Source organism: Chrysochloris asiatica, unplaced genomic scaffold (assembly GCF_000296735.1).
Source record: "Chrysochloris asiatica unplaced genomic scaffold, ChrAsi1.0 scaffold00209, whole genome shotgun sequence".
In the NCBI taxonomy this organism is placed as follows: Eukaryota; Metazoa; Chordata; class Mammalia; order Afrosoricida; family Chrysochloridae; genus Chrysochloris; species Chrysochloris asiatica.
The window spans coordinates 5523491-5542916 of record NW_006408727.1 but is presented as its reverse complement, the minus strand read 5'-3'; the positions used below and the strand labels follow the sequence as shown (position 1 = coordinate 5542916).

The 19426-nt window shown below is 37.2% G+C and overlaps 1 protein-coding gene across 1 annotated transcript in view; it reads right to left on the bottom strand.

The window, feature by feature from the left end:
* LOC102822908 (gamma-aminobutyric acid receptor subunit alpha-2-like) overlaps positions 1-19426 on the bottom strand; it is a 286045-nt gene that overhangs the window by 164811 nt on the left and 101808 nt on the right. The window contains exon 3 of the mRNA XM_006872692.1: positions 5705-5772. Within this exon, the coding sequence (XP_006872754.1) occupies positions 5705-5772 (68 nt within the window). The remainder of the gene's footprint in view (positions 1-5704; positions 5773-19426) is intronic.

The following is a 19426-nucleotide window of genomic DNA, read 5'->3' as shown; positions in this document are numbered from 1 at the left end:
TATATATATACAAGAAACATACACACTATGAGTTAAAGTCAACTTAATAAATATATATATATTTGTTGTTGTTAAATGACTTCAAGTTGCTTCCAAATTACAGCAGTCCTGTATAGGGCTTCCAAGGAACAGGTGGTGGGGTTTGAACTGCTAATCATGTGATTCACAGTCCAAGGTGCTAATCCTACAGCACCATACCAGGATGAAAAACACACACACACACATATATGTATATATATGAGAGCAAAAGAGAGAGTCATGGTGTGGGACTGTGGGTTAATGCTTGTGCTGGACTGCATGTCAGTTTGAACCACAGGGTCAGCGGTTTGAGCTCACCAGCCACTCCTGAGAAATCCTATATAAGTTGTTATGTGTCAGAACCAACTCAAAGGCACTTAGCAAATATATATATATATATTATACATACACACAAACCATATTCACTGTAGAGTCAAAATCAACTTAGTGGCAATGGCTTAATGATTACATATATTAATATCTCAGCAAATGAATTAAAGCAAAACAGAATTAGCAATACAGTAATGTCTATCACTAATATTCACAATACAAAAATGTACAACACTAAAAATTCATTGATATTTGGCATCCTGTTAGTGTGTCAGTCACAAGATGATATCACTCATAAACATGTTAGAGCCATAAGTTTTTTTGATGATCTACTTGTCTCTCAATGTAATTCTTGATAAAATTCTGTGTCTCTCTACTTGATTTCGCATAGAACTTGGCAGCTCATTCTCATGATATCTTACTAATATTTAGGAGCATTAACTAAGACAAACTCCAGAGAAAGATTGTTCTTACAGCCAACCAAACTGTTTAGAATATACAGTGAATAATTTTATCTTTGTCATCATTTTTTTTCCTGTGCATTTAAACTGAACTACAGAAAGAGGCAAGTTAATATTTCAAGTAAAAATCTTAAATGTTGCAAGTGTAGTATAAGGGTTACAGTGAAGATTTTTCCCATTGCTCCAGAATTTTGGCTACAATCCAAAATTAAAAACAAAAGCAAGTAAATCTTACTATTCTAGTTTGAAATAACTTGTAAGAACTAACAATGTTTTGAAATCAACTACCTTCCCAAAGGTGGGAATCAACTCAACCTCATACTTTCAACCACCAAAGTTAGTTAAAAAATGAGGAGACTTAAGAGGTCAGAACCATAAAAAAGGTGGATCTCTAAAGAGACACCAGACCTGGAAGAAGGGAAATCTCATGGGTAGATGAGACTGCGGGGCACAGTCTGAGCAGGGAAAGAAAATTGAGTTAAATTCATAAGATATTGATTAATCAAAATGTATTTCAATTTAAAAAATACATTACAGAATACTATAGTTAGCAATAGGTCTGGAAGACTGATATCTTTCCTTAGGAATTGAAATCCTGAACTCTCTAAACCATATCAGTTACTTGAGATGCATGTGGCTGGTAGAATATGATGAGAAACTAGCATGAAAATACATCAGGAATATTCTCTAACCTATCCAAGGAGCACAGAAAATGCCCAAAGGCTCCCAACATTAACAGTCCTGCTCATTGCTGCAGCTGTCAGTCTTTCAATCTTTCTGCTATTCATTTGGATTTTCAGCACTGTATCTATAGCATTTGTAGATGAACCCGCTACATATCCGTTACTGTGGGATATATGAGAGGGCTTCAAAAAGTTTGTGGAAAATGGAACTAAAAGATAATGGAATTTTGCTACAAACGTTTTCAGGCTACCTTAAGGCTACCTTATATCTGTCAAAATACTTAACACAGACTTAGTTTTTGTTTGTTTGTTTTTTTCCCCACTTCAGACTCTGAGTTTTGCTGTTTTCAACAAAAAGACTGCATCATCCTTTTTAGAACTCAGAATTTTAAAATCCTCTTAAGCTAACCAGCATTGTCCATCCCCTGTACAGTCCCTGACACTTACTTCTAGCATTTGTGAACAAAGTCTTTCAGAGCTTCTTCAAAATAATCTTCTCAATGTTATTAAAAAATGAAAATATTGAATAAATACTTAAATATTGCCAGGCTACTTGATTCCAATAAATTCAGTTTAGGGACTGAACAGAATCCTTTTACTCACTTATCATTTTTAACTCTAGCATTAACCTTTAGTTCTCTGTCATCTTAAATGCATACAAGTAAAGAGTATACCATCAATAAATCCTGCTAAAAAGATAACTTTAAAAGCATGCTTGCAGGGCTAAGAGGAAAGAAAAAAGGAAGGAATACTACTTTTCAAAAAGTGATCTATGTAGTACCTCAATTCGGTCTTTTCATTAACATCATATCCAAATCTACGCAACGCTAAATTATTTTTAATTTATAGTCATCATGCATTGAAGTACAGATTATAATTTCTTAAAGTCAGAGAATTATATTAAAAAAAAATCTTCAAAATATCCTATTACAGAAACTGCAATCACCAGTAGAAATGGAAAATTGATAACTAAACTATTTATGTTTAATCAATAATTATCCTTTTTGTTTCTATCTCATGAGTTTCTAGCCCACCCAGTCAACTTCCCTCTATTGCTCATCTCATATGAAAGAAACAAAACAAAACAATTAAACTTCAGGTCCACAGAATTCAAGTAGGTCAAGATTCAAATTACAAGTTGGGCTGCTAATAACAAAATCGGCAGTTTGAATCTATCAGCCTCTCTGCAGGAGAAAGATGGAGTTCTCTGTTCCTGTAAAGATTTACAGCTTTGAAAATCCTACACAAGATCATTGTGAGTTGGAATCAACTCAACAGCCCACAACCACCACCACTCATATGTAACACAGTTTGCATTCAACTACTAACCTAATCAACTACTAACCTAATCAACTACTAACCTATCAACTACTAACCTGGGTGACACAAACAATTTCTGTTCAACTGACTCAAACCCATCACATAATGCATAGTAGGAAGTCTTGGCACTGTTTCTAGAAAGATCATAACCAATGATATTGCTAAAAAGCTTCTGACAGTACTTAGGTATAATGAAACAACATCTTGGGATACGTTTCCTTGGTTAAAAGAATTAGGGTAATAATTCTATGGGACACAACCTCCACCACCCACTGCCATTGTGTTGATTCTACCTTCTAGCACTGCATGTTTCCTGTAAAACCACAAGAGTGGGAAGCGCACTTTTCTTCCTCGGAGTAGTTGGTAGGTTGAACTGTCAACCTGTGGCTAGAAGTCTAGTACTTACCTACAGTGTCACGAGGGCTCTTGGTTAGAAGGATTAGGGTTATAATATAGTTTAATGAGACAGTCAAGGCAGTAAGTCTAATATTGCCTTTAGAGTTTCTGTTCTAACTACTAGATCACTGAATAGTGCCTGGGGTCTTACAAAAAGCTTATTAGCAACTATCAATGATATAATTGTTGACTATCATAGAATGAATTCTATTTTCTCAAAATACGTGCCAACTTGTCTACTCCATGATGCTATGGTTTGGAAGTTATATAATGATCTTCCATGATGTGATCTGAGGTGAAAAGCCAATCAAAGGATTAAAGGTCACGCACAACACCACTAATCCAGTCACATGATGTAAGGGGAGTTTCCCTGGGATGTGGCTGCTAACGCCTTTTATTTTAGAAGACATGAAAGAGAGAAGGGAGCAGAAATAAGAGGGACCTGTTATCTTCAAGAAATAAGAACTGGAAACGGAGTGCATCCTTTTGGCCTGTGGGGTTCCTGAACTGAGAAGCTCCTAGATCCAAGGGAAGACTGCTTCTAAGACACATGGAGATCTCCAAGGAATGACTGGCCTACAAATTTTGAAAGAGAACAAGGACCTTTCTCCAGAGCCAACAAAGAGCCAGCACTCTAGAATTTGGACTTCTAACCTCTTACATCTGTTGCTGTTGTTGTTGTTAAGTACCGTGGAGTTGGTTCCGACTCATAGTGACCCTGTACAGGGTTTCCGAGGCTGCAAATCTTTATGGGAGCAGAAAGCCTCATCTTTCTCCTGCAGAACAGCTGGTAGTTTCGAACTGCCAACCTTGAGGTTAGCAGCCCGATTCGTAACCACTATGCTACCAGAGCTCGTTAACCTCCTACATTAGGGGGAACTAAATGTTTGTCTGTTAAAGCCATCTCCTTGTGGTATTTCTATTACAGCAACATTAATTAACCAAGAGTCTCTATTCATGTGCAGCAGTAACAGAAGGAGATTTAGCAATCAGAGGAACCAGTCGAATTACCTCTATGAACTAAAATCTTCTTTGCCACAAGACCAGAAGAACTGCATGCTGTCCAGCTACCATTACTGAACATTTTGATCAAGGATTCATTAGAAGGATCCTGATCAAAATAGGGGAAATGTGGAATCAAATTTTCAAATTCTTACGTAATTCAGATAGACTGGACCCATTCAGATCGGAGGAACCACTGAAACAACTGCCCTCAGATAATCTTGCAAACTTTAATCAAAACTATCCTCTGGAGCTCTGGTAGCGTAGTGGTTACGAATTGGGCTGCGAACCTCAAGGTCAGCAGTTCGAAACTACCAGCCGCTCCACGGGAGAAAGATGAGGCGTTCTGTTCCCGTAAAGATTTACAGCCTCGGAAACCCTGTACAGGGTCGCTATGGGTCGGAACCGACTCGATGGCACTTAACAACAACAACAACATCCTCTGAAGTTATCTTTAAACCCAACAGCTTACTTCAATTGGTAAATAATGTTTTACTTAGGCATTGTGCTCTATTAAATGATTACATACATGAAATAAAATTGACAACAGTAACTTTAAAACATGGATGAAAAGTTTAGTGGTCAGTGAGTCTAAATTAATGGGAATAAAACAATTTGGGAAGAGAGCAAGGATAATATGTGAAGAACATTGTAGAAATTGTTGAATAAGTGTATGTTTGTCTGTGTACAGTTTCACCAATTTTTAAAAAATATTAGAGCCAAGAAAACTCTTTGCAGCAGTTCTACTTTATAACACATGGGTTGCTGCCATGAGTCAGAACTACTTTACAAATTGGGTTTACAGTGTATCTGATGGCACATCTGCATCAGTGTAGAGCTGTGCTCCACATGAATTTCAATGGCTTATTTGTTCAGAAATAGAACCCCAGGTCTTTCTTGTGTGGTACCTCTGAGTGGACTTCTACCTCCAAACTTTCCTATCAAATCCATATCGTTTCTACCAATCAGGAATTTCACTGTAATCATCTTGATACCAACTGGTTTAGGTTTTATTGTTTTTGTTTTTGAACTATGTATATAGACTGTGCTGATAACATGAATTTCAGATAGATTACATAATGCCAATTAAAAGATTTTCATTTATTATATCATCCATGAATGAATACTTTATGATTCATTTTTTATGAAACAATCGTGACTTAATGAATGATGACACAGACTCTTTAATAATGCTCAGTAATATTTTTTGTATCATTCAATAAACTGCTTTTGCACTTAGTTAGACAAGAGACTAGTACACAAGAGGATATAAATGTAAGCACAAGGCTGATCTGAACATTCAAACTGGACATGAGAATCTACAATCAAATGAATGTCCTAACGCAATGTATCAGAACATACTAAATAGGAATGGATAGATATATGATTTTATAACACTAGAAATACTTATTACTATAAATCTCTTCTCACAGTTCTCATTACAGTTTTTTTTTTTTTTTTTTTTTAAAGTTTGTTATTAAAAAAAAGACTCACCATATCCGTATCTGAGACAGGGCCAAAACTGGTCACATAGATGTTAGTGAAGACTTCAGTAATACTGTCTGGTATAAGGAAAAAAAAAAAGGATTAAATATGGATATTATGTAATGAGAGTCACAGGTAAATAATATGTTTGTATAGCTGTATGATATTTAGTACTACTGATTTTTTCATATTCTTTTCAACTTTTACCACCACCAAACATATCTATGGTGTGCCATGGAGTCAGTTCCCACTCACAGTTACTATGTATAGTGTTTCTGAGGCTGAACTCTTTATGGGAGCAGAAAGCCTCATCTTTCTTTAGTAATTCTGGTAATTTGGAACTTCTAACCTTGAAGTTAGCAGCTGATTCGTAACCACCATGAAACAAGAGCTCCTTAAAGTATCTATACTGCTCAGTTATTAAATATTTTCTTGTAGTCCTAAACATAAAATGTCTAGTAGCATTAAAACATCCTTACTTGGAAACCACAGATGATTAGAGAATTCTGTTTTAAGTTTTTGTTTCTAAAAATTGATAGTTTTTTTAGAAACTGTCTAATGTACAAAAGTTTATAGAAAAAATAAAGAGTATGGTTATTGTTGATATGGTCCTAAATCTGATATTTAAATTAAATATTTCAAATGGTATTTCATGCTAGTAGAGATTTAGTTCATAGATTGTTTATCAGTATATCTCTTCCAAAAGCAGTAAAACAGATACTAAGCATACATAATTCACATCAATATAAAAGCATTATTATTCAGTAACATAAAAGCAAATAACTTACATTAATCTCAATAGAATACTTCCAAAACAAGTTTGCCTTTAAATGTAATTAAGAAGGTCTACAATGTTAAGATTGGTTGGATTAAATTAGATTTGAAAATATGTAACTTATTAACTATAACCCAAGTAACTGGACTGGTCTATTAACCAGGTGATTTTGATCTTTGATTCTACAAAAAGACAAATGATGAAAGAATAAAAAGTTCAAACAAAGGTTTTAAAAATTAAAACCATTTCAATTTGCTTGTAGAAAATTTCTATCTTTAATTTCTATCATCATGAGCTGGATGCCTGGTCAACCAGATATCAATGAATTATATGCTAATAATATCTTTAAGTATGTTTAATATTAAACTAAACATTAATTTCCAAGCATCAAAGAGAAAAAAGTACACCTGGCATTTCATCTACTGAGGTCAAAGAAAGAAGAAATAACAAAATAAATAAACTTTGAATGTTTGCTACATGCCAGGTATGGTTAAGTTTTTAAAGCACTCAGCTGCTAACCCAAAGCTCATTGATTTGAACCCACTAGTCACCCTTTGGAAAAAGATGTGGCAGTCTGCTTTGTAAGGATTTACAGTTTTGGTAACCCAATTGGGTAATTCTAGTCTTTGTGGCAGTTGTCGATGTTGTTAGGTAGCATCGAGTCGGTACCGACTCATAGCGAGCCTATGCACAACAGAAGGAAACACTGCCTGATCCTTGGCCAACCTCACAACTGTTGCCACTCTTCAGTCTAATGATAAGCCACTTTGCCAATCCATCTTGCTGGGGATCTTCCTCTTTTTCTCTGACCCTCCACCTTACCAAACATGCTATCCTTCTCTAGCAACTTGTTCCTCCTGACAATATGTCTGAAGTATGAGAGACAGGTTTGATTTATTATTTAAATAAGTTGAAATACAATAATATTCTATTATCATGAGTATGGGAGTGTAGTAGCTCTTACAGTAAGCATTGGACTGAAAACCAAAAGTTTCACCATTTGATTCCACTAGTCATTCCACAGGAGAAAGATGAGGCTTTCAGCTCCCATGAAGATGCAAACACCTTGGAAACATTATACAGGGTTGCTAAAAGTTGAAACTGACAGTCCTTAATAACAACAGCAATATTATTACTAAATATAAGTACACTGATGTACAAAGAAGTAAGGAAATGTGCTCAATGACTCAAAGCTGGTAGAGGTTGTTAGCCATGCCTACTTTAGAATCCAGGTTGATCCACCACATTGTACAACAGTTAATATAGTTGGTTTTACATTAGCCATATATGACTATTCACTGGACTATCTTGTGCCAAAAGCATAGCCATAATGCTCATAATATGCTCATTCACTTTTATTTTTTATGGTGGTGGTGGTAGTAGTTATATGCCATGGAGTCAGTTCTGGCTCACAGCAACACTATGAAGCTGTAAATATTTACAGGAGCAAAAAGACTCATCTTTCTCCCGTGGAACCTCTGGTAGTTTCGAATTGCTGAAATTGAGGCTAGCAGCTCGACTCGTAACCCTCAGAAACCTTATGCAGGGTAGCTGGGGGTTGGAACAGACTCAAGGACACTTAACAACAACAACATACTTCAAGGTAAATGTGTTCTACAAGACCTCTTTGAAATGTTAAAGAGCAAAGATGTTAGTTTATGGACTACAGTGCATCTGACCCAATCCATGGTATTATCAGTAGCCTCATATGCATGATGCATTTGAGTTATGGTGTTGGAGAAGAATATTGACATTACCATGGACAAACATATCTGTGTTGGAAGAAGTACAAACAAAATGCTCCCTAGGAGTCCAAGATGTTCATTCTTTGGACATATTATCAGGTGGTACCAGCCCTTGGTGAAAGACATCATGCTCAGTAAAGTTGAAGGTCAGTGAAAAAGAGGGACAACCCCAGTGAGCTAGATTGGCACAGTGGTAGCAGCAATTGTGAAGATTGTACAAGTTGTGGCAGGGTTTCATTCTGTTGTGTATAAGGCCACAACTGACCTGACTGCACCTAACAATAACAACTATATCCCAAAGGAAGTCTGGTGGTGCAGCAATTTGATCTTGTTGTTGTTAGGTGCCATCGAGATGGAACTAACTCATAGCGACCTTATGCAAAGCAGAATGAAACACTGGCCAATTCTGGGCCAACCTCACTACTGCTGCCACGCTTGAGCCCATCAACATTGCCACTTGGCCAATCCATCTCGCTGAGGGTCTTCCTGTTGTTCTCTGACCCTCCACCTTACCAAACATGATATTCTTCTCCAGAGACTAGTCCCTCCTGACAGTATGTCCTAAGTATTAGAGACGAAGTTTGGCCATGTTGGCCTCCAAAGAGCAATCTAGCTGCACTTCTTCCAAATGTACTTATTGGTTCTTTTGGCAGCCTATGGCATTTTCAAAATTCTCCTCCAACACTATAACCAAAAGGTCTTCTACGGTCTTCTTTATTCATTGTCCAGCTTTTGCATGCATATGAAGTTATTGAAAATACCAAGGCTTGGGTCAGGCGCACCTTAGTCCTCAAGCTGACATCTTTCCTCTTCAACACTTTAAAAGGTCTTGTGCAGTGGATTTGCCTAATGCAACACATCATTTGATTTCTTGACTGCTGCTTCTGTGAGTGTGGATAGTTGATCCAAGAAGAATGAAGTGCAGTAGTTTAGAGCTCAGCTAATAACCAAGAAGTCAGTGGTTCAAACCCATCAGCCACTCCATAGGAGAACAATTTTGAAGTAGGTGTCCATAAGCATTACAGCCTTTGCTATAAGGGCATTTCCACTACTCTGTCCCTACAGTCCTGGTGTGGCACCATAGCATAAGAGCATGACCTCACTGACAGTCTGAAATGCAAAGTTGAAAGCAATTAACAACAACAACTCTGTCCTATTAGATCTCTATGAGCCAGAATTGACTGAATAGTACACAACAACAAAAATATATTATGCCAAAACCCTATTTATGAAACTATGTGATAAGTTATTTGGGATGTGGATATGTTTGTAAAGTAAAATATTAACTTCCAAAGTCAGCGTCATGCATACACTCAGCATATTCTTGTACTTGGATTAATATTCTGATTTTGTACTTAATATTTTGATTAGTTAATATATAAAGTTATTCATTAACTTTGCAAAAGTGTCCCTGAATTTTCATTTTGCACAAAACCTCGCAAAGTATATAACAAGTCTTACACTTGTATTATATGTGTTATTAGAAAGAAAAATTTAAAATGCAGCTCAGCTTTTTCCTCTAATTGACATCACATAGATCATATTGCTTTTATTCAATACACATGCAAATAAAACTTATTTTAGATCTCTGTGTGACACACACAGTTTGCTATCAGCTAGTAGCCTAAAGATCGACAGTTGGAACCCACTCAGTGGAGCCACAAGAGAAAAGCGGGCCAGTTCACTTCTGTAAAGATTAAGGTCAAGCAAGCCCTATGGAACACTTCTGCTGCATAATACATGGGGTCATCATGAGTCAGAATAGACTCAATAGCAACAGGTTTGGTTAGTTATTTTATAAATTGATTCGAAATATTCTAGAGAAGAGGGATTAAAATATTAAGGCAGTTTTCACTCAAATAAGGAAATAAAAGTCTTATTAGATCTGGAGTGGTATTTATTATTTATTCTGTTTAGTCGGAAGTAGTGAAAAATGTTTGAATAAACTGATGTTATATATATGAAGGAATCGTGGTATGGTGATGTGGGCTAATGCATCAGACCGCAAAGTTGTTTGAACTGCAAGGTTGGTGGTTCAAGCTCACCAGCTACTCCTTGGAAATCCTATACTGGGTCGCTATGGGTCAGAATTGACTTGACAGCACTTAACAACAACAACATATATATGAAGAACATCCATGATATGCCAGAAGCAAATAGGTAGTAATGGAGTATGTAATCTGTACCTACTGGCTCTAGTGACAAGTTTGTTGGAATTGTAAGAGAAAAACGAGGGTTAACCTCAAAGCTCTAAGCAGTAAGAGAAACATTGAAATAAGTAGAACATACATATGCAATTTACTTAAGGAAAAGAAATGGCTCTCTTGTTATTGACTTCACAAAGAAAGCTAAAGAACCATGCATTAAAATGTGGCATCATTTTGCTATGATGAAGGAAAAATACCAAGGTAAACCATTCAACAGTTATCTGAGCCTGGGAAAGAGATTCTTGGTCTTAAAATTTTGAGGATTTCCATAGACTATACACAGATGATTGATGGATATGTGCCGTGGAGTTGGTTCCGACTTGTAGCGACCCTGTACAGGGTTTCCAAGGCTGTAAAACTTTACGGGAGCAGAAAGCCTCATCTTTCTCCCACAAAATGGCTGGTAGTTTTGAATTACTGACCTTGAGGCTCACAGCCCTGTAGTGTAACCACTACACTACCAGAGATACAACTTGAAATATTTCAAGAAAGTGAGGCGGCAAAGGAGGCACTCACTAATCTCTGTCAAGAAATTTGGAAGACAATCATCTGGCCGACTGATTGGAAGAGATCCATACTTATGCCCATTCCAAAGAGAGGTGACCCAACAGAATGCGGATATCCCATGCAAGTAAACTTTTACTCAAAGTAATACAGAACGGCTACAATCATACATTGGCAGAGAACTTCCAGAGGTTCAATTCAGATTCAGAAAAGGCCATGGAATGACGTATATAATTGCTGATGTCCGATGGATCTTGGCTGAAATCAGAGAATATCAGAAAGATTGTTACCTGTGCTTTATTGACTATGCAAAGGCTTTCGATTGTGTGGATCATGACAAGCTATGGACAACATTGCGAAGTAAGAGTATTCCAGAACACTTAATTGTGCTCATGAGGAATCTGTATCTGGACCAAAAGGCAGTTGTTCAAACAGAACATGGGAACACTGAATGGTTTTAAATTAAGAAAGGTGTGCAACAAGGTTGTATTCTTTCACCATACTTATTCAACCTGTATGCTGAGCAAATCATCCAAGAAGCTGGATTCTATGAAGAAAAATGTGGCATCAGGATTGGAGGAAGACTCATTAACAACCTGTGATATGCAGATGATACAACCTTGCTTGCTGGAAGTGAAGAGAACTTAAAACATTTATTGATGAAGATCAAAGAGCACAGCCTTCAGTATGGATTACATCTCAATGTAAAGAAAACAAAAATCCTCACCACTGGACCAAGAAACAATATTATTATCAACAGAGAAAAGATTGAAGTTGTCAAGAACTTTACTCTTCTTGGATCAACTATCAACACTCACGGAAGCAGCAGTCAAGTAATCAAACGGCGTATTGCATTAGGCAAATCCGCTGCACAGGATCTTTTTAAAGTGTTGAAGAGCAAAGATGTCAGCTTGAGGACTAAGGTGCACCTGACCCAAGCCTTGGTATTTTCAATAACCTCATATGCATGCAAAAGCTAGGCAGTGAATAAAGAAGATCGTAGAAAAATTGATGCTTTTGAATTATGGTGCTGGAAGAGAATACTGAAAATGCCATGGGCTGCCAAAAGAACCAATAGATCCGTTTTGGAAGAAGGGCAGCCAGAGTGCTCCTTGGAGGCCAACATGGCCAAACTTCATCTCTCATACTTTGAGCATATTGTCAGGAGGGACCAGTCGCTGGAGAAGGATAGCATGTTTGGTAAGGTGGAGGGTCAGAGGAAAAGAGGAAGACCACCAATGAGATGGATTGGCCAATTGTCAGCATCGATGGTCTCCAGCGTGGCAACAGGAGTGGAGGTTGGCCCAGGATCAGGCAGTGTTTCATTCTGCTGTGAATAATGTCGTTATGAGTTGGTACCGACTTGATGGTACCTAACAACAACAACAACAACACAAAGATGATTAGAGAACAACCAATGTCTTAGTTATCTAGTGATACTATAAGAGAAACACCATAGTAGATAGGTTTAACAAATAGAAATGTATTCTCTCTCAGATTAGGAAGCTAGAAAGCCAAATTCAGATCACTTGCTCTAGGGGAAGACTTTCTCTGTTGGTACTGAAAGAAGGTCCATATCTATATTCAGCATCTTTGGGCCAGGTGTTCTTGGAGATGTGTACGTATCTTGTCACCAATCATCCCCTGGTTCTAGAAGGTTCACAGTACATCTTTCTCCCCTGGAGCTGTGGGTGTGTTTGGACTGCTGATCTTCCCATTGCCATTCCATACTTGACCCACTGGAAAAGCAAGGCATCTTAATTATATAGCACAACCCCATGAATTAATTCAGCTCTGTGTAGTCAGCATTAAGAGGGAAACTACTAAAGAAAGCACAGTGGCTCCACAGGATAAGCACTGGACTGGCGGATCAAAGAATCAGTAGTTCAAACCCACTAGCCACTCTGTGGTAGAAAAATGAGACTTTCTGCTCCGCAGAATACACAAATCCTCAGAAACCCTGTACAGGGTTGCTATGAGTTGAAACTGACTCCAGGGCACTTAGCAACATCAGCTAAAATGGAAAAAAAGACAAGGTTTAAAAAAGAACTGTGGGAAAATGATGTTACATTTAGAGGATTACACTGGATGATTTGCTGAATGTGAAACTGATGATCTTGCTCTATAAACATCCACTTAAATCACAATAAAAAATTAATAGAACAAAAACAAATGATCAAATTATCTGTCAGTGTTCATAAGGAGGATTTCTGATGTGTCACTAGACTGCTAACTGCAAGGTCTGTGACTCAAACCCAGCAGACACACCTCAGAAACCCTATACAAGTTCACACAACAACAAAAGATATTTGCCAGTAGTAAAGTCAAACCCTGAAATATTCATTGATTCAAGGACGTATGAAAACCAAGGGAAGTGTTCTCAGTAAAGTAACAGAAAATTGAAGAAAAGGAGGGGATGCATTTGAAGAAATCATGAAAACCAAAACTGAACTGCTGAACAGTGAACAGCTGTTAGCAACAGAAACATTAACTATGAGTTACCTCAAATATCATCTAAATATTTTACTGTAGAAATATCAACAATGTAATATTCAACAGTAAGAGAATCTCCATATACATTTCTCAGAGGAAAAACAACATGAGGTTAATAATAGGTACTTAGGAGAAATGCATGTGGTAAACACAGAAAAATGTGTGAAACTTGGGAATAATCAACTTCACAATGACAGTTACCACTAAGGAGTAAGGAAGGAGAACAGCATGCAGAAGTGAGCTGAGGGAGCTTAGAATATAGTGTGGTTCTTCTTTAAAATTGATCTTATCAATTATGGTAAAATATTAAGATTTCACAGACTCAGTTGTTGAGTTAATTATATATACCATTCTCTGTGTTTCTCCAGATGTTTGAAATACTTCACAGGAAAAAAAAAAATCATGGCTCTAAGATATTAGTATAAAAAAATTGTTTAAATGTTTAAAATGAATCACGACAATTGAATTTTATTGTTCTTTACCAGGTATTTCAGTATGAAATAGCAATAAAATCTTCTTTGAAAAAAGTATCTGTTATGGAAAAAACAATGAAATAATAAAAATACAGTGAAACTAAGCTGTCTTATTCCACAAGAATCACTGAAGATAGATATCAGAAGCCAAATGGTGAGTAAAGAAAAATTTATGCTTATGAGGAACTCACTGTATAGTGAAAAATGCATCCATAAATAGCATAATAAAAGGCTCCTATAACTGAAAGCGTAGCATATTGTTTGTTGCTCAGAGGAATATCTTTGAAAGCGATGTCTAGAGGAGAATCCTTGATTTGTGCTCTCACAGAGTGGTAGCATTCTATGCAACAAATGAGAATAAGACTATTCTAGGCAGGCAAAGTCCTTTATGCAAAAGTCAAATCTCTCAAGTAGTTAAGTTTATGAACATGGACGTTAGAAATGAACCGCAATGCCACATAAAAAGACACTTGGTGAGACTAAATTACCTCAGCAAGGCAAATTTTATTTCTGCAGAAGGGTGCGTGCATGTAGCTGTACAGGATCTGGCTAGCGAGCATACCAAGTGGGCAGTCCACATGGGTTTTATCCCTGATGCAAGTCTTAAGGTTGTGTATCACCCCATCGGCAAGGATTTCTACCACACAGTCTTTTTCCTTACCCTGTTGGCTAATTCAAATTTCTAAGGTGTGCATTCTTCTTATTCACTTCAAGTCTTAGTAAAAAGTAAAAGAAAGGTCATACAGTCCCAGCTTACTTCAGGAAGTAGAAAAAATTTAAAAAATGGTCACCTGAATACAATAAACAGGATTACAACAATTTTGAAGAAAAGACACTCATTCCCACATGGCTAACATGTGTAAAAGAATAGGGCATAGGTTGTAAAGAAAGGCAGAGGTTATATCACAATAGATGTGACAGGCCTCCATGAAAAGAATATGGTTATTACACATGGGAGAAGGAAAATCACTGAAGAACTTTGATTTTGAGAATGGTATTGGAGTTCTGGTGTGGTGCTGTGGGTTAATGTGCCAGACTGCAAAGCCATTTGAACTACAAGGTCGGCGGTTCAAGCTCACCACCTACTCCTTAGAAACCCTATACAGGGTCACTAAGGGTAGGAATCGACTCGATGGCACTTGACAACAACAACAACAAATGGTCAAGGTTACATCTAAGAAATATAACATGTACTGAACTAATAATCTGTAATGTTGTTGCTGTTGTTAAGTGCCATTGAGTCGATTCCAACCCAGGACATTATGGGAGAAATGTGGCATCAGAATTTTAGGAGGAATCATTAACAATTTGCAATATGTAGAAAACACAACCTTGCTTCCAAAAATAAAGATGACTTTAAGCACTTACTAATGAACATCAAAGACGACAGTTTCAATATGGATTACACCTCAATATAAAGAAAAAAAAATCCTCATATTTGGACCAGTAAATAATATTAAGATAAATAGAGAAAAATTTGAAGTTGTCAACAATTTCATTATACTTAGGTCAGCAATTAATGGCCACTGAAGCAACATTCAAGAAATAAAATGGCATATTACATTTGACAAACTGGTTGAAAAAGAATTCTTGAAGTCTTAAGAAACAAATAAGCTAATTTCATGACTAATGCAATCATGATCTAAGCCATGGTCTTTAAGTCACTTGGACACATGTGAACACTGGACAATGAAAAAGGAAGAAAGAAGACTTATGCATTTAAATTGTTGTGTTGGCTTCTGTGTATTCATCCCAGGGGATCCATATGCATAAGCACTGTTTATGTTATTGAAAAAGGTATTTGTAGTGAGTAAAGTCATTAGTCTTGAAAGTTTTTATCATGAATGAACAAGGACATATTTTGCAAATGCCGATCCTTTTGTTTCCAACTTTTGCATCCCATTCTGTTGTTGTTTTAAGTGCCATTGAGTTGATTCCGACCCATAGAAACCCTGTATAGGGTATCCAAGGAGCAGCTGGTAAGCTTGAACCACTGACTTTGCAGTTCAAACAACTTTGTAGTCAGACGCATTAGCCCACAGCGTCACACCAGGACTCCCATTCTAGTTACCAGTAATTAACAATACATCTTGACTGCATGTTTGATCAATTTCAGACTACAGAAGATGGTAAAAAACATCATCAGTTTCTTCATCTTTGGCATTAGTGGTTGTTGTAAAATATTAAGTCATTTAACCGGTTGTACTTATTTTGGTGGTTGTTGCTAGGTGCCATAGAGTTGGGCCTCACTTAAAGCAACATTATGCATGATAATGTTGCAAAACATTGCCTGATCCAACACCATCCATACAATAGGTGTTATGTAAAGTTATGAATATTATCCTGTCACTGACAGTGTTATAGTTCAGGATCAGTTTTGAAATGTTCTTTTTTTTTTAATGTTTTATTGTGAGTTATGTGATAGTTTATATGGGAGAACATTAGTTTTACATTCAATCTTTCGTATATTGTTTCATTGCCATGGTTACAATCCCCTACATGCATCATCAACCAACCAAAGGATATACCCTGCAAACCTGCCCCCTACACCCCTTCCCCGGGTCTTCAGCACACAGTCCCTCTCCCTCTCTGGGTCTAAAGTTGCCAGCTGCTCCATCTCTCCACGTTATAGTCTCTGCCTCCATCTCAGGCATCACTGCTTCTCTGGGTAGGGTCCCGTACTCCCCTCTTCTCCATTAATGGTCCTAGGGACCTCCACTCCTAGACTGGAAAGTTAATCACTCCCCTCCATGCTATAAAATGTCTACCTTTACATTTCCAGTCCTCACAATCAGTCCTGATAACAATTATTCACTATTGTATCATAAGAGACTCATCTGCATTTCATTTCATCAGCCCCATCTAGACAGATTGGATACTACTCACTGGAGATTCTGCCTTCCTCCTGGCCCTATGGCTCTAGGTTCCCTCTTGAAAGCTTGTAAGCCAGTCACTTCTTGCCTTTGTAGACCTCCTCCCCCCATTTTGGGTAGCCAATGTCCAAGTTGCCCATCCCTGTCTACTCTGCATCCATAGTTGTAGGTCAAGTTCATCATATTGTATCAGATTACTCTTTTTTTCCTCTTCTTTCTTCTTCTGGTTGAGCTCTGATAATCCAGTCATTGAAGCCAGGTCAAGTGGGTATTATCTGCAAGTGTGGGTGTTCTTGTGCATATGCCCTCTCTTTTTACTAGTTGAATGCTTCACTCTTCACATTATAGGGCTAAGCTTGCCGCTTCATTGCTGTTTTTCCCTCACTTCCCCTTATCGGTGATGAGCGTGGTCACCAATTAGAGTGTGTATTCCCACTGAGTCTTAGTCTTGGAATGGGGTTTGCACTGAGGGGACCCGACCACTTGCCTTGATGTTTCCTTGGCAAGCAACTTGTTTGTTCTTGTAGTTACAGTCCGTCTGCCTCTACTCTTTTGTATTTTTCCTATAGGTCTTTCTTTCCAGAAGTATCTTCTGTTCTTCTAGCCGCTCCAGGCTGGTCTGCTCATCTTATCAGGTGGAAATGAAATGCTCTTTTTGATGATGAAAGTGAAGCCATTCCTGTTAAATTTGTCATTTTTGGCATAGCAGATCTTATGGTTATTTGATTCAAAATGGACAATACCTGCCTATTTTAGACTGGATATCAATTTTCAAACATTCATTCCATTTCATGTTTACCATTTTGGAGTCCTGGTGTGGTGCTTCAGGTAAGTGTGCAGGACTGCAAGGTTGGTTTCAATTACAAAGTCAGTGATTCAAGCTCACCAGCCGCTCCTTGGAAACCCTATAAAGGATTGTTATGGGTTGGAATTGACTCAACTGCTCTTAACAACAACACTTTTCATTTGTTTATACTTTGTACATTTTATGCTCCAATTATTAATGGATTCCACAGCTGTTTCTTCTCATTTTGAATTATGCCACATCAACAAATGAAGGGAGCAAAAGTTTTACTCCATCCATGTCATTAAGGTTGACTTTACTTTGAGGAGATGGCTCTTCTACAGTTGCATTTTGATTATTTTGGAAGATGAGGGGAACATCTTCCAACACAATATCAGACAATATTCCACTGCTACTGTTATAGGATAAGCACTGGACTGCTAACCACAAGGTCAGCGGTTCAAACCCACAAGTCACTCCTCAGAAACTATACAGGATGTCTAAGAGTGGGAATTGATTCAACAGCATTTAACAATAACCACATTGATAAGGTTTACATTGGCCAATCTTTTTCAGAAGTAAATCACTAGGTTCTTCTTTAAAGTCAGTTTTAGTCTGGAAGCTTTGCTAAATTCTGTCTAAAGTGAGTGATCCTTCTAGTATTTGAAATACCAGAGACACAGCTTCCAACATTAAAAAAAAAAAAATAACATAAATCAACACAGTAAAAAACAACAGAAAAAGAAGTGGTAGTATAAGAGAGTAGGTGGGCCTTAATCCAATTAAGAAGAACAAAATTGGAGAGTCAGACGGATAACTGGATAGACATGGCTATAAGCCAAGGGACACCAAGATTTGCTGGAAGTCATTAGGAGCTAGCAGAGCAGCACGAACAGTTTCTCTTGCAAAGGCCGCAGAAAGAATAAACACAGTTGATTATTGTACCTGATTTGGATTTCTAGCTTCCAGAACTTTGAAACTATGCATTCTGTGGAAACAAAGAAAATGTTTCAATGTATTAAGCTTAAAAAAAAAAACAAGACTGGGACTAGGAAAGGATTATAGGCATCTAGATAATAGACTTAAATACATAAAAAGAAAAGGAAGGGGATAAAGAAAAAGAGAGTGGTAAAGTGTTCAAAGACACCATAAAAGTTCTATAAGATTTGTTGTTGTTAGGTGGCACTGAGTCAGAATATAAGAATTTACAAAGTCTTTCTGTCTCTGCCTGTCTTTCTCCATACACACATGCACACATTTCTACTTCCTCAAGCAGCATTCACAGTATACAAAAGATCAGAACACTCATAAAAATACTTCAAGGAATTTTTGTGAGGATTAACTTTTTTGAAAAAATATTTTATAAAGAACCTGTCAATCATTAGATACAGCTAGGAACTCTTAGTTTAGGAATGTAAAATACCTACTTTGTGGAAATCCTTAGCTCTCCCTACTGCAATGATAAAAAAAATCCAGGAGAGGTAACTATAACCACAACTCTATTCAATGTAACCAGAGGAGACTCTCGATATAATCATATCGACATGTATTTTTAATCTCCTTCTTCCAATATTTATTTTTGTTTTTGTCTTAATGGAGTGATTAATTTTCAATAATTAGATTAAAAAAGAATATGAAAAGTGGAAAAGTTACTATTTTATAATTTTAATACATATAGTGTTGTTGTTGTTGTTGTTGTTAGTTGTAGGAGACTGCAGGTACTGAGATGCTGAGGACCGGTGTCATGGACAAAAATCCAACACAATGGCCGCTCTCAGGCTTGCTAGCCAGGGACCCTGAGAGCCCAAGTAACCTCCAGACGTCCTGGGTTCATTGGCTTTTATGAACTGTTGGGCTAGCTCTGTGTAATTTCCTTT